General features: G+C 36.7%; 1 protein-coding gene across 1 annotated transcript in view; it reads right to left on the bottom strand.

The window, feature by feature from the left end:
- Positions 1-12,579, bottom strand: part of scfd2 (sec1 family domain containing 2) — a 96,208-nt gene that overhangs the window by 83,240 nt on the left and 389 nt on the right. The window contains exons 1-2 of the mRNA XM_043220237.1: positions 12,054-12,579; positions 11,130-11,298 (exon numbers count right to left, since the gene is read on the bottom strand). The exon at positions 12,054-12,579 is cut by the window's right edge and continues 389 nt beyond it. Coding sequence (XP_043076172.1) covers positions 11,130-11,298; positions 12,054-12,579 — 695 coding nt within the window. The remainder of the gene's footprint in view (positions 1-11,129; positions 11,299-12,053) is intronic.

The following is a 12,579-nucleotide window of genomic DNA, read 5'->3' as shown; positions in this document are numbered from 1 at the left end:
CATAGTTTGGATGTGGAAAATAGCCTGAGAATGGATAGGTTTTGAGGGGTAGTAATACAGACTACATCAAGGAGAGACTACCTCTTAAAGAGATCTTTAATTGACGAGAAGATGTTCTGTAACATTCAGCAAGCACAAATCTCGGTCAAGTATGTTACATGTTGGTGGGTAGGTAGTGTGTCCTGTGCAATGAGGCTGAACTGTTTTTGCATGTCGTAAACAGATGTACACATAGTCAGCGTAGTTTACATGCCAGAGTTAAGACTGGACCCTCTCTGTGTGCATGTGTATGTGGGTTATGCGTGTATTCCAGGAAGACGAGGGGTCCGCTTGGAATGTTTCGGAGGGGCAACATGGTTCCAATTTACCCCAAAAACCTCCCCCCTTCTTAACTCCACTCCTCTCCTGCAGTGTTCCCCTCGTCCTGACAAGGGGGTTCAGTGAGTTTGTATATGAGCATTTGTGCTGTATTAGTACTCTAACCTATGGAGGGCAGTGTTGGTCTGCAAAGACAAAATATTTATTGCCCATTCCCACCACAACCTCCTTGCAAGGTCCAGTGTGTGTGTGTGTGTGTTGTAGGTAGGGGAAGTTCAGGGTTCCTGGAAACACATGACTGAGCACTTAAGAATGGACTTCAGCTGACTAAGTATGCCTGTACGCCTTAAGATCTGACTTTATATAAGCACAGACACTAAATTGCATCCAAAAGTGTTCCAAAATGTGATTAGCAATAATTATATGCTGTTTCTCAATAACGTTTCGGGTGTGTCTTAATATAACACGCACTTTAAATAAAATGGAGCCAATGTTACACCCCGAAATTTTACACAGATGTGATGTTATGATGCCATTATCGTTGTGACGGGCAGATTGATTTAGTAGACAGCGATTAAGTCTGTGTTTATCAACAACAGGAAACAAACTACCCCCACTCGTTAGCGGCATTCATTCCAGGTCAGTTATTCTTCAATTACGCCCACTTCCAGGACTAATGATACTACGAACACATATGCTTGCACACACACAAGGAGACCTGGCAGACGCTTCATCGGCGAGGTGTGTGTTTTTCCGTGCTCATTACAATCTGTAACAGGACTCCGAGAGAAATAAACAAAACTAAAAATAAGAAACAAAAGCAAGCAGAAACCTGGATTCATCAGCGAAACAACAAGAGCACACACACACACACACAGGCCAGGTTTTTTTCCTGTCAGGGTTTGATAAAGGAAAGAGCAAAAAGAAATAGAAGTGCAAAAAGTTTCTTAAATCTGAAAAGTATCTCCAAAGCGAGCCTGCCATTTTCACTTCAAAGACAAATGTCATCCGTCTCTTAAAGAGATCGGAGAGTGACTGTTATGTAAGCGTCATTTGGAGAAGTACCGGAGATGGCAAACAAAGAGACTTTAATAAATTGGGTTGTTTCTAGCCTTTAGATCCATAGAGAATGAGATTATGTAATTGGCGGTTTTCATTGATAACTGCAGCTGAATATTTCATCTTTTGGCTTGGATTGATGTGTGGTTTTAACAGGTATTTTAATGAGCCCTGTGTGATCTAGCCATAAAAGTGCCTCTCTGTCACAATTACAATTCAGCTCTCTGCATCATCAGTTCACTGGGATATAATGATTTTATGATGATAATGGTATATACACATAAATAAGAATACAAAAAAACTGTTTTATATTTTGTGCACACTACCATTCATAACAGTCAAAAGTAAAGTCAAAAACAGTTTCATTCTAACATAATACATATATTTTTTGCACTAATTAGAAATTTTAAAGCAGTCATTACTCCAATCTTCAGTGTCACATGATTCTTCAGAAAGCAAAATGTATTATAAATAAATATTCTTTATGACCTCATTCAGATTATTGTAATAACAATAAAAATATATATTTACTGTTTGATTTCTGTGTTGAATGGTTCAATTAAGTTTACAGACATTTTTAGTGGCTATCATCTCTCTCCATAAAGATAAGTATCATTCTGCTCAAATCTTTAAGCTAAATATTCTACACACATAAAAGCAACATCCTGCTACATAAATCTAAAAAAGACCGGCACACACAAACTTACAAAAATACACATTGCAAATCTCTCTCATCTGTGGCTCATTTTGTTTCATGTGAGACTCCCTGAGCGGAAGATAAATCCCAGAGAGCAGACACTAACTTTTAACACACAATGAATGGGAGCACAGTCACAGGTTCAGGAGCAGCTGCTGGCGCACTCACAGTCCGCTGGGGGTTTAGAGTTTCTGCATGTATCAATACTGCATGTCTTCATCTCATTTAAATCTACTTATTGCTCCAGCTCCTTTACAAATAGATTGAATTGACAATCAGTACAAGAGAGGAGACGAGAGGAGACAAGACGAGACGAGACTAGATGAGACAAGATGAGATGAGACTAGATGAGATGAGACGAGACTAGATGAGACGAGACGAGAGATGACCAGAAACAAACCAAAGTAAGAAGAAGAAATAAACAAAGAGAAACAAGATGATGAGACAAAAACCAAAATGAAGAGAAGAAACACAAGAAAAGATAAAAACTGACATCAGAAGAAGTTAGATAATGAGAGACAATATGATGAGACACAAAGTGGAATAAAGAAGAGACAGGATGATGAGACACAAACTGACATGAGGAAAGGAGAAACAAATCAAGGCGAGACAAAATGAGATGAGAAGAACAAACAAGAACGATAAAATGATTAAAATGAAGAGAAACAAGATGATGAGACACAAACAATGCTGAAAAGAAATGAGAATAAGAGGCACAAGAGACACCAACTGAGATGAGAAGAAGATAAGATGAAGAGGACATCAGAAAAGAAAAAAATTTATGAGAACTGAGATGAGAAGACACAAGATAAGAACACAAACTGAGATAAGAAAAAAAGAGAGGTGATGAGTAGGCTAAGAGATGAGAAGAAATGAGATGAGAAGAACAGAGACAAGATGATGTGACAAACTGAGATGAGAAGAAATAAGAGGAGAAGAATTGAGATACGATTATAAGACAAACTGTAATGAGACAGAAATGAGATAAGAAGTAGAAAAGAGAGGAGAAACAATGAGGAAGCACAAACTGAGATGAGGTGAGATGTAAGTGAGACAAGGAGAGGGGAGTTGACAAGTTCAAATTAAATGAGATGATACAATGTAAAAAAAAAAAAAAAAAGAAAAACAGCGCTCTATTGCTAAAAACTCCAAAAGCTATATACATAAATCTCTAAGTCAGAGTCATGTGTGGTCCTAAAGTGAGAGTGACATCATTTTCTGATTTAACAACTGACCTGTCAATCAGAGACAGGGAACTAGTGGGAGGGATACAGCAGAGGCTAAAGAGAGAGTAAACAATATGATCTGTCAACAAAAACTCAAATACTTAATGCTAAGCATGACAAATGTGACAAATGACAAAGTCAGTCTTTTTAGCTGCTAGTAAAATAGTGGGTGATATATGTGTCTTCTCTCTAGTGTTGTTTTCTCACAGTGCCGTGTGGTCCATTTCTTTCCCCTCTACATACACACACAACCACTTTCAAGGTGATATCCTCATCAGCTCTAGTATAACATGCAGGTTTAATGTTAACTGGACAGGGCTCACAGTTGGGTAGACGGTAGTTAAAACATAGGGTAGAGGTTTGGAGGGTGTGTCACACACCCTTACATAAGCAAGGACATAGCCGAAGTATCCCACATACACAAAATCAAAGCACCACCGCTCTACCGCAGTGCCAAGAACAACCAATTACACCAGCCTGACTGGAATACACCTGACCACACACACACACACACACACACACACACACACACACACACACACACACACACACACACACACACACACACACAGTCTCCCAGTTCAAAAACAGATTGTTGGCCAATTGCAAATGTCTATTTGTATTACTGGAGCAAGGAATAAAGCAGTTAGACTGGTTGGTTGATGTTGCCGTAGAGCAGAGCGTGAAACAGTCCTCTTCAGCCAACCAAGTGAAGTCTTGAAATCCGCTATAACCAAAATTTCACACACAACACAATCCATCCCACCAGAGACTGCATATGTTACCATTTCGAAGAACATAAATTCTTGTCCTTAGTGAAGTATTTCAAAGCCAACCTACCAAAACACCAGACACAGCTTTCATTACAAAGACGCTCAGGTTTCCCCCACAACCGCACTAAAAACACAGAGAGATCTGGCCGTTTCTCCAGTCAGACCTGAATAGTCGCAGTGTACAACCAGACTGTTATTAAAAGTCGGGGTTCGCACAGGCGAGGAAGAGGAAGTCTCCTATCAGCAGCCTGCGCCGAACGCCTCAAGAAGGCCGTCTGAAATGACCACCCATAACAACGCTAAATCCAGCGACCCTGAAACAGAGCCTACAATTACAAAGGGAAACACCATACAATAAAGGCAAAATTAGCCAGACAGCCCACAATTAGGATCTTAAAATAAAACCTTTTATAAATATTTTTCGGAGCCTATAGATATTGCTAGGCTAGAATAACACAATGCAGCCAATTACATTCACCTGAGCTGACAAGAACAACGCCAATATCAGCACTGCAGGGCTGGGCCACAAAAACCCAGTCAGAACCATTATTATTAGCGGTGTTTGCTAAGGCAAACATCCTTTTAGTATTGTTCACTCACTTGGGTTACAGACTGAACAGACTCCACTTCTTCTCAAAACAATGCGTTTCACATAAGAAAAATAGTAACAGAGGCTCACAGGAAAAATGTGTCTGTGGAAACCTTTGAGAAAAATGGTATTACATCATATTTTGTATGTTTAAAGTGAAATGTCCAATAACTAGGGCTAAAAGTGCAACAGTTTTATATAAGAGAGATATATGTGAATCTGACAACAATATAATTCTGTACATATCACAGCAGTGGTTTGGAAATTAAATGTCTGTCAAGAAATATTACTATAATAAAGCTCTATGGCATTTGAAAATAACCAATAATATAACCTAAACCCTACCGAACCTATATTATTTACAAAAGGAAACATAAAATGCATCTGCTGATTCAACCACATCATTTTACTTTAGGTCTGATATCTTTTATTGTAACTTATGTTTCACTGTACAAGTGTAATGCTGTGCCAGTTGAGTTACCAAGCAAGTTTACTTCATCAGAAAAGTCATACATAGGGATCTGGAGCCATATGTATAAAGCCGCTCAGAGTAACATTTTAGTTTTACGTTTGTCAGAATTCTAAGAATAATGTAATTTTACTCGTATACTTAGTTAGATTGATAAACAAGTGTTAAGACTAGGTCTCTGCTAAATTATTAAGAGAGGTCTCCTAACCTAGTTAAGAGTAACAAGATGACAACAAAGAGGAAGAACTGACATATTGGAGTTATATAATGATATAGAGTTGATAAAATGATACAAACATGATTGTGATTTTTTTATTTTTTTTGGTAACTGACAAAGTAAGAAATTTAAACTTAAACTTTTTAAATCACTGCTTTAACTTCAGAAATGTAAGTAGTAATTACATTTTTTGACTATAAAATTGGAAATATACATTTGTGGAAAAGTCTTGGAATTATGGTTTGTCCAAGAAATTAATTTTGATGCTTGGCTTTTGTAAAATGTCTCAAAAGTTGTGACGATGTCACAAAATCTATAGTGACAAAATCACTAAATTGTCAGCATTTGCCATGGCTACAACATAATCAGTTATAAATATTTTGTAGGTCCTCCTTTGTTTTTGCATGTTTTCATAATGTCTTTGTATGACACATGGCCAAAAATTATGAGCACACAATTTGGCATGTTTCATTGTGTTAACACAAATAAAACAATTGACTCTATAGGCAATATGCTTAGGAAATCTTTCACTATTTTGTTTTTAATTAAGGGTGAAGATGTGACATTTCCTAGGCTTCTGTCCACAACTAACTATCAACCCATGCTTCAAAAACAAACCACTTTTATAAGAATAGTGGGCTTTCCTGGAATTGTTGTACCAATAATGGAACTCATGTTCAAATCATTGCTCAAACTATAAACAAGGAGACATTCCAATACAAAACAATTTCAAGGCATCAGTAATCATTTGTGATCATTTTGCATTAAGCATTTTAAAAAATACAATGAAGTATTAAAATATTTCAGTGTCTTGATTAAATAATTTTATTAAATTGTTAAACGGTTGGTTTTGGCTGGTTAAGAGGCCGAGGGCAGCCATTTTGGGTTGACATCATAGTCTTAACAACACTTAAGTGTCACCTCAGTCAGCACATAAGAATCAGTCCTAGACTTCACTGAAAATTGAATTTTTTTGGCACTTAAGTCAAAGTTTAAGAGTATTCTTAAGAGCATTTCTGATCAAAATGTATTTTGAGGTCATAGTATTGTGGCTGCACAATTAATACAATTTCTAATTGCAAATACAATTACTGATGCCACTATTACATCTTTCAAAGCAATTAATTGTCCAAAATCCACTTATATGTGTATAAGATGTGTTCTTTTCTTTCAACATGTTATCTTAAGGGTTTTTGCTTTGTTCACTGCTTAGTTTTACTATTTATTTAAAGAACAAAATTATTTAATCAGTCTGCCCCAACATTTATGTGAAAACAAATGAAAGTTTTAGTGATGTTAATTTCAGATGCAAAATGTAGTGGAATGTACGTATAGATATGTTTTTGGACCCTGTACCATTAGTGCTGCAGACATGAAAAAAAGTGCAGGGTTATAAGGTGTGCTGCTTTCTATTTTTAAGGATTAGGCTTACAATTTACACCTGGTGGATTATAAAGCAGGTTTAAAAAAAATCTTTTCTTATCTTGAAGCGAGAATATCAAAGAGATTTGTAAACAATGAGTATGCTCTATTGATTTTAGCCAGTAAGTAAACACCCCAAACATCCCAGCAAAGAGATTTAAAAAAAGCTTAAACACTTTAAAGGCTTAAAAATAAAGGCTACGATTTGAACCAAAAGCAAAGAGAAACCTATATAAAAACATTTTTTCTTTATTCTTTAGAAACCACTTATAATGCGATCTAGTACTAGTGTGTTTATGTACATAGTCATAATCAAGCTACTGGAGCTTCTGTACTCCTCTTTATCCGTCTGTCCAAGTACACATGCAATGATACCAAATGGATAATTTAAAGGGTTAAACACAGTTTGTGTGTCAGCTGTCTTTTAAAAAGTGGATCACAAATTAAAAACTGATAAATTAACTCTTAAAGCGCATAAAATCCCATTAATTGGGTCTGCAAATTTTGCACTGACAAGCACCACTCAAATTTGTTTTCAGAAATCTCTAGGTGGAAGGCTGTAGAGGAATGAAACTGCGTTTGTGTTTGGATGATCTGTCTCATATGTGCATATTCTTTGACCCAGAATATTGGACTGGCAAAACTCGGTCAGAAATGAATGACTTAGTTGGCATTATACAACTGTCTCGAGAGACGTTTAAGGACATTAAGAGTCTAGGGAGTAGAGTTGCTCTCTTGAGGATCAGCTGGGCCCTGTCAGAATGCATCAAAAGCTTCGATATTTGCCTGGAGCCTGTCTAGACTCTGCTAAACAAACCCTAGGCTTGTGACTTGCTTCCCTACTGAGCTAAAGCTAGAAATCCCCACGCTCACATTGAACGGATTTGACTGTGTGGAACTGGCCCGGTTCTTCTCCACTGAGTCCTGGAGCTCCAGCCGAGAATAAGCTGGCCTAAAAAAAGGGGGAACCTGTGTAGATACAGAGAGAGTGGGCAAAACAAATGCTTTTTTACCTTAAAACTTAAATTAGAAACATAAGGGAGGTGAAAAACACTGAACATGACATTCTAGGGAATACTAAAACTTCACACAGCAACACAAAAACATTCCCTCATGAGCAAACAACCATTACTCAGTTAATGTGCAGATCACGTCATGACAGAATGACAGAATGAGCACATACTGAGGTAATTAGCACACACGCCTACACAAGTACTAACAGATAATTGAAAACAACATTACAAGACAAAATTTAATACTGTATCTCAAAAGAATTCACCATTGCATGAACACTTTAAAAGCACACATATGATTTTTTGTACTATTACTTATCAATATGTAATTTATAAAAATCTAAAAATAATAAAAAAGGAAAAGTTATATATATATATATATATATATATATATATATATATATATATATATATAATAAACACAAGTAAGGTTATCTGTGAATACATTAGTTTTGAAAACCTCCATGGATTAGGTGCTCCACATACAGGATGGCTTATATACAGTGACGAATGAATGTAGAGCATCAGGTACACACCACCTCATCTCTGCATTTGGATGCACGTTCAGGGGCAGGCTTATTTAGGCTCAGAGCAGGTCCTTCAGAGAAGCCTGTCAGACGAGCCCTGTTTCCTGCTGCTCTAAGCACATGATCGACCAAGCAAAAGGCATTTTCGCATAAGGACAACATTTGCATAGACTTATAATACACATCTCATTAAAGGTGAAGAATCTATTCAGCGGTTTTATGTTGGCCAATTAAGGATTCAGAAAGAAAGAAAGTCAGAAAAAGTAAATCATGATTGTTTCTGCTGTAGAAAACATCATTATGAGTGGCCCTCAAGGAAAAATAAAATGTTTAGGTGGGTAAAGTGGGCTTTTTAAAGAGCAACACAATGAAAACCAATTCCAAATCCTGTTATATATGTACTTTTGCAAGCATCCAGTCACAGAAGGCTCTTCAAACTTTTCCTACTCAGTCTCCATGCCATCTGGCTAACAGTGAGCTCTTGTATATTAACATATGAGGTCTCAAGAGTGTGTTTGTACTCAGCACTGCGGTGCTACTGTAACCAGCTAATGGCGGTGAAGGGATGTGGTCATGTGTCTGCATCTGTGTGTGCACAGAGTAGGTAAAAAAAGCAGAATCGATGCTCTCAACAACAGTGATTGAACAAGATCTGGATAAAATAGGCACAATGTGAGCACACAATAGAGACCAGACTAATATGGCAGCTTTGGTGGCACAAAATGTAAAAGGTGAAACTGGTTTATTCATTGATATAGTTCATAGAGAATTTCCTATCCCATTAACTCATTCTAGAGCCGAATTCTTTCCAGAGGCAAATGTGCTCTCTGAATCCCTGCCTGATGGGATGTGGAAAGAAAACAGACACACGAAACAAGTTCCTCTTTTAACAAACGTTCACGTCTAACATGTGGTTTAGACCTAACGGGTCGTAAACAGCATTTGGGTTTCCATGTTAATGCCATTTGACTTCCAGATGAAGTAGGTTTAGTTTTGACATTGCTGCTTGCTTAAAAAAAAATCTCGTATCAAGAGAATATTTTGTCAATACACAGTAATCCACCACAAAATCATCTGCCAGAAAGGTTATATGGTGTCAATTACACCCAAACATTTAACAGTTGATGTTTTCACTCAAGACTGAGTGCAATCAGAGGCCATAAGTGCAATACATTTAGTAAAAAAATTGCAATCCAAAAAGCATGACTGGGTTTATTTAGGAAAAATATTATTTTCCATTCAGACAGTGAGTGAGTTCACCAAATACTTGTTAAAACAATTGAGCAGCATGACAATATTACACAGAACAGCAGAAATGTGGGGTCATTCTTTACCACATCCCACCTCGTAGGAAATGACATTGGCAAAAACTCCAGCAAATCCATTCAGTTATTCAAATACACATTTATGATGACTAAAGAAATGGTGGTTCTCCATTAAAAACACTTGGCTGGGCATTGTTCCTGTGCCAACATGTGTGTAACCAAGTCTCATGGTTTCCTCAGATCTTTCCTACTGTGGACAGAAAGACTTTGGGAACAGTCATGATTATGCAATATATTTCTCTAATCCTTTACCAGAACTGAGGTTTTTGGTCTAAACCAAACTACAGTAGGGACATTACCTTAGGAGCAGTGATAACAAAGGGCCAGTTTTACTAAACCGGGCAAACTGGCACAAGAGCGCAATTCAAAAACAAATAAGTCATGGAAATTTCAATTTACTAACAACGCGCAAATTAAAGAACATAGATGCAATATCTCATTTAAGTATTGGGCAATGCTATATACAAAGCGCAGCACAAATCACAACAGTCACAAATAAAGATTAAAAGAATACAGAGACCACAGTACGGTATGTAGAAAAGAACCAAAAAGGCCAAAAAAATAAGGTTACAGTTTTAATATAATCTGGTATTGCGTGACTCCTAGTTGATGGCTCCAAGTCATCTTTTTTTCCTATAGCAAATTAAAAATAATATGGCTCGGAAAATGATATGTTCAGAACAATGAACAATGTGTTCTTCTAGCATTCAAAATAAATTGGAAAAACATCCAATTCTTTCTACCCAAGCACTCCCTGTTCTCTAGAGTGCCTCTTTCTAGTGGTGATTGCACCCATTTCAAGTGCAAAACAGTTTAAGACAATATAGTTTAATGCTTTATTTGGATGTTAAATGATGGCTCAAATTTAACGAGAGCAAATACTAGTAAATTGCATTGTGTGATTAATTTTAATACTCTCCTCCCATAAATTTTGCTTCTGAAAGAGAAACCCCGACAAATGCATGTTCAATAAGGTCAGGCGCAAAAATATGCCTAATTCATCAATGGCCATCTTTGGTAATCCCGACAGTACTATTTTAACTTCCAAAAGCGGTTTTGACTGAAAACTGACCCCAAACCATCAGATAGATGGGTCCCAAAATATTTAAGTGAAAATGAAGCTTTATGGGTGGTCTATTATGTCCTTAATAATTATTAAACAGAATTAAAGACCTAGATCTAAAACTAAATGCTTGTTAATTGAGTTAATGTTACAAATAGCCCATCTTAAAGATGTAACCAGTTTTAAAATATATATATATATATATATATATATATATATATATATATATATATATATATATATATATATAAAAAAAAATAAATAAATAAAGACTGAAAATTCAAATAATGTGTAACTTTTTAAACCGTAATGAAGCTGTAATTCATATAATATTCATTATCTGGCATTTTCCGAAACGACTTTAGTTTATTGAGCTAAAGAATCAACTTTATGTTACTGTTTTCATGTCGTAACAGTGCAAATGCTCTTACTGGTTCTGTGCCAAGCAGCCTGGAGCCAAGACGCCCTTGGTATCAGTTGTCTGCTTCAGGTGTGTGAGCTCCAGCATGTCCACTTGAACATCAGTCACATGACCTGACAACTGTGGCAACACAGATAGGATTTTCTCAACCAGATTGTCCCCATGGTGGCCGACAGCTCCTATGGATTATACAAAAAAGAAACAGAGGGAAAGGTAAATAGGTTTTTAAATGACATAGAATAAGTTATACTGTGTTATATGCCACCATGATGTGAGCACAGATTTTATCATATTCTCACAATTGTTTAACATTACAAATTCTCTAAGGGTACATTTAAATACACAAATGAGGCATTATCTAATAAAATGTGCACTTATTTGAATACATGACCAGAACAGACATCTGAACATTGGATAAAGCCACATTTATAATTCTTGTTTCACTTTATGCAGAGGGAATATTGGATATATCTTTATATCATCATGTCATAAATCACAAAACAATCTCCTAATAATCCCTGTGTACAAATATATAAATATTATATACACACACACACACATACATACATACATATATATATATATATTATTATAAATATTATATATTTTTTTTTCGTTTTGGTTTAGGCAAGTTGTGGTGAATTCTAGCTTGGTGCAGGAGAAATAAAAGAGAATTAAAACACATTTTGAGAAAGCTGAATTTTTTTTTTGAAAGATATGCAATGTAATTGAAATCTACTGATATAAGCAGATAAAGCATAATAAAATAAACACTTAAATGCGTATTTTGGTTATTTTCCTCCCACCAGAGGAAATGTCATGCAAGCAAAAAAATTCTAAATCTCAAAATTGACCAGTGCATGAAACAAACAAACAAACAAACAAACTAAAAGATTGATTGACTATTAGAGATATTACAGTATTTAGACCGCACCTGTAAGATCAAGAGCTCTATCAATAAACACTACTGATGCTTTATTGGGTGCTGACTTCCTCCTGTTTTTGACCTGTGGAAGACCGGCCAGCTCCCCTGCGATCAAACGGCTCAGCGGACCCACGGAAAAGCTCTCCTCACGGGTACTGATGAACTCAAACAGGGCATTGAGGGCCGATGCAAGGGATTTAATCTGAATCTGCAACTCAGGTGAGAGAGAGTGCATATCCACATCCATCAGACTCCCAAATCGTTTTTTCTCTGGCCTCTTCTCATTGATCGCCTCAAGATCCACTTTCAATAAAGGGAAAAGTTCAGAGAAAGCAGGCAAAAGGTGGAGCTGCTGTGTCAGAGGGGCAAAGACCACAGGGGCATGCATGACCTCAGCAGTATAGTTCATATCGCCCATCCACTCGCACAGTTTCTCTTCAAACTGCTCAAACACCGGGTTCCCCTCCAGATCAGTAGTTACATTATTCGCAAGCAGGTGAATGGAGTGAGGTACAGTTGTGAAAACCACGCAGTA

This window comes from Puntigrus tetrazona, chromosome 20 (genome assembly GCF_018831695.1).
Source record: "Puntigrus tetrazona isolate hp1 chromosome 20, ASM1883169v1, whole genome shotgun sequence".
NCBI lineage: Eukaryota > Metazoa > Chordata > Actinopteri > Cypriniformes > Cyprinidae > Puntigrus > Puntigrus tetrazona.
This window is presented reverse-complemented; position numbering and strand designations above follow the sequence as displayed.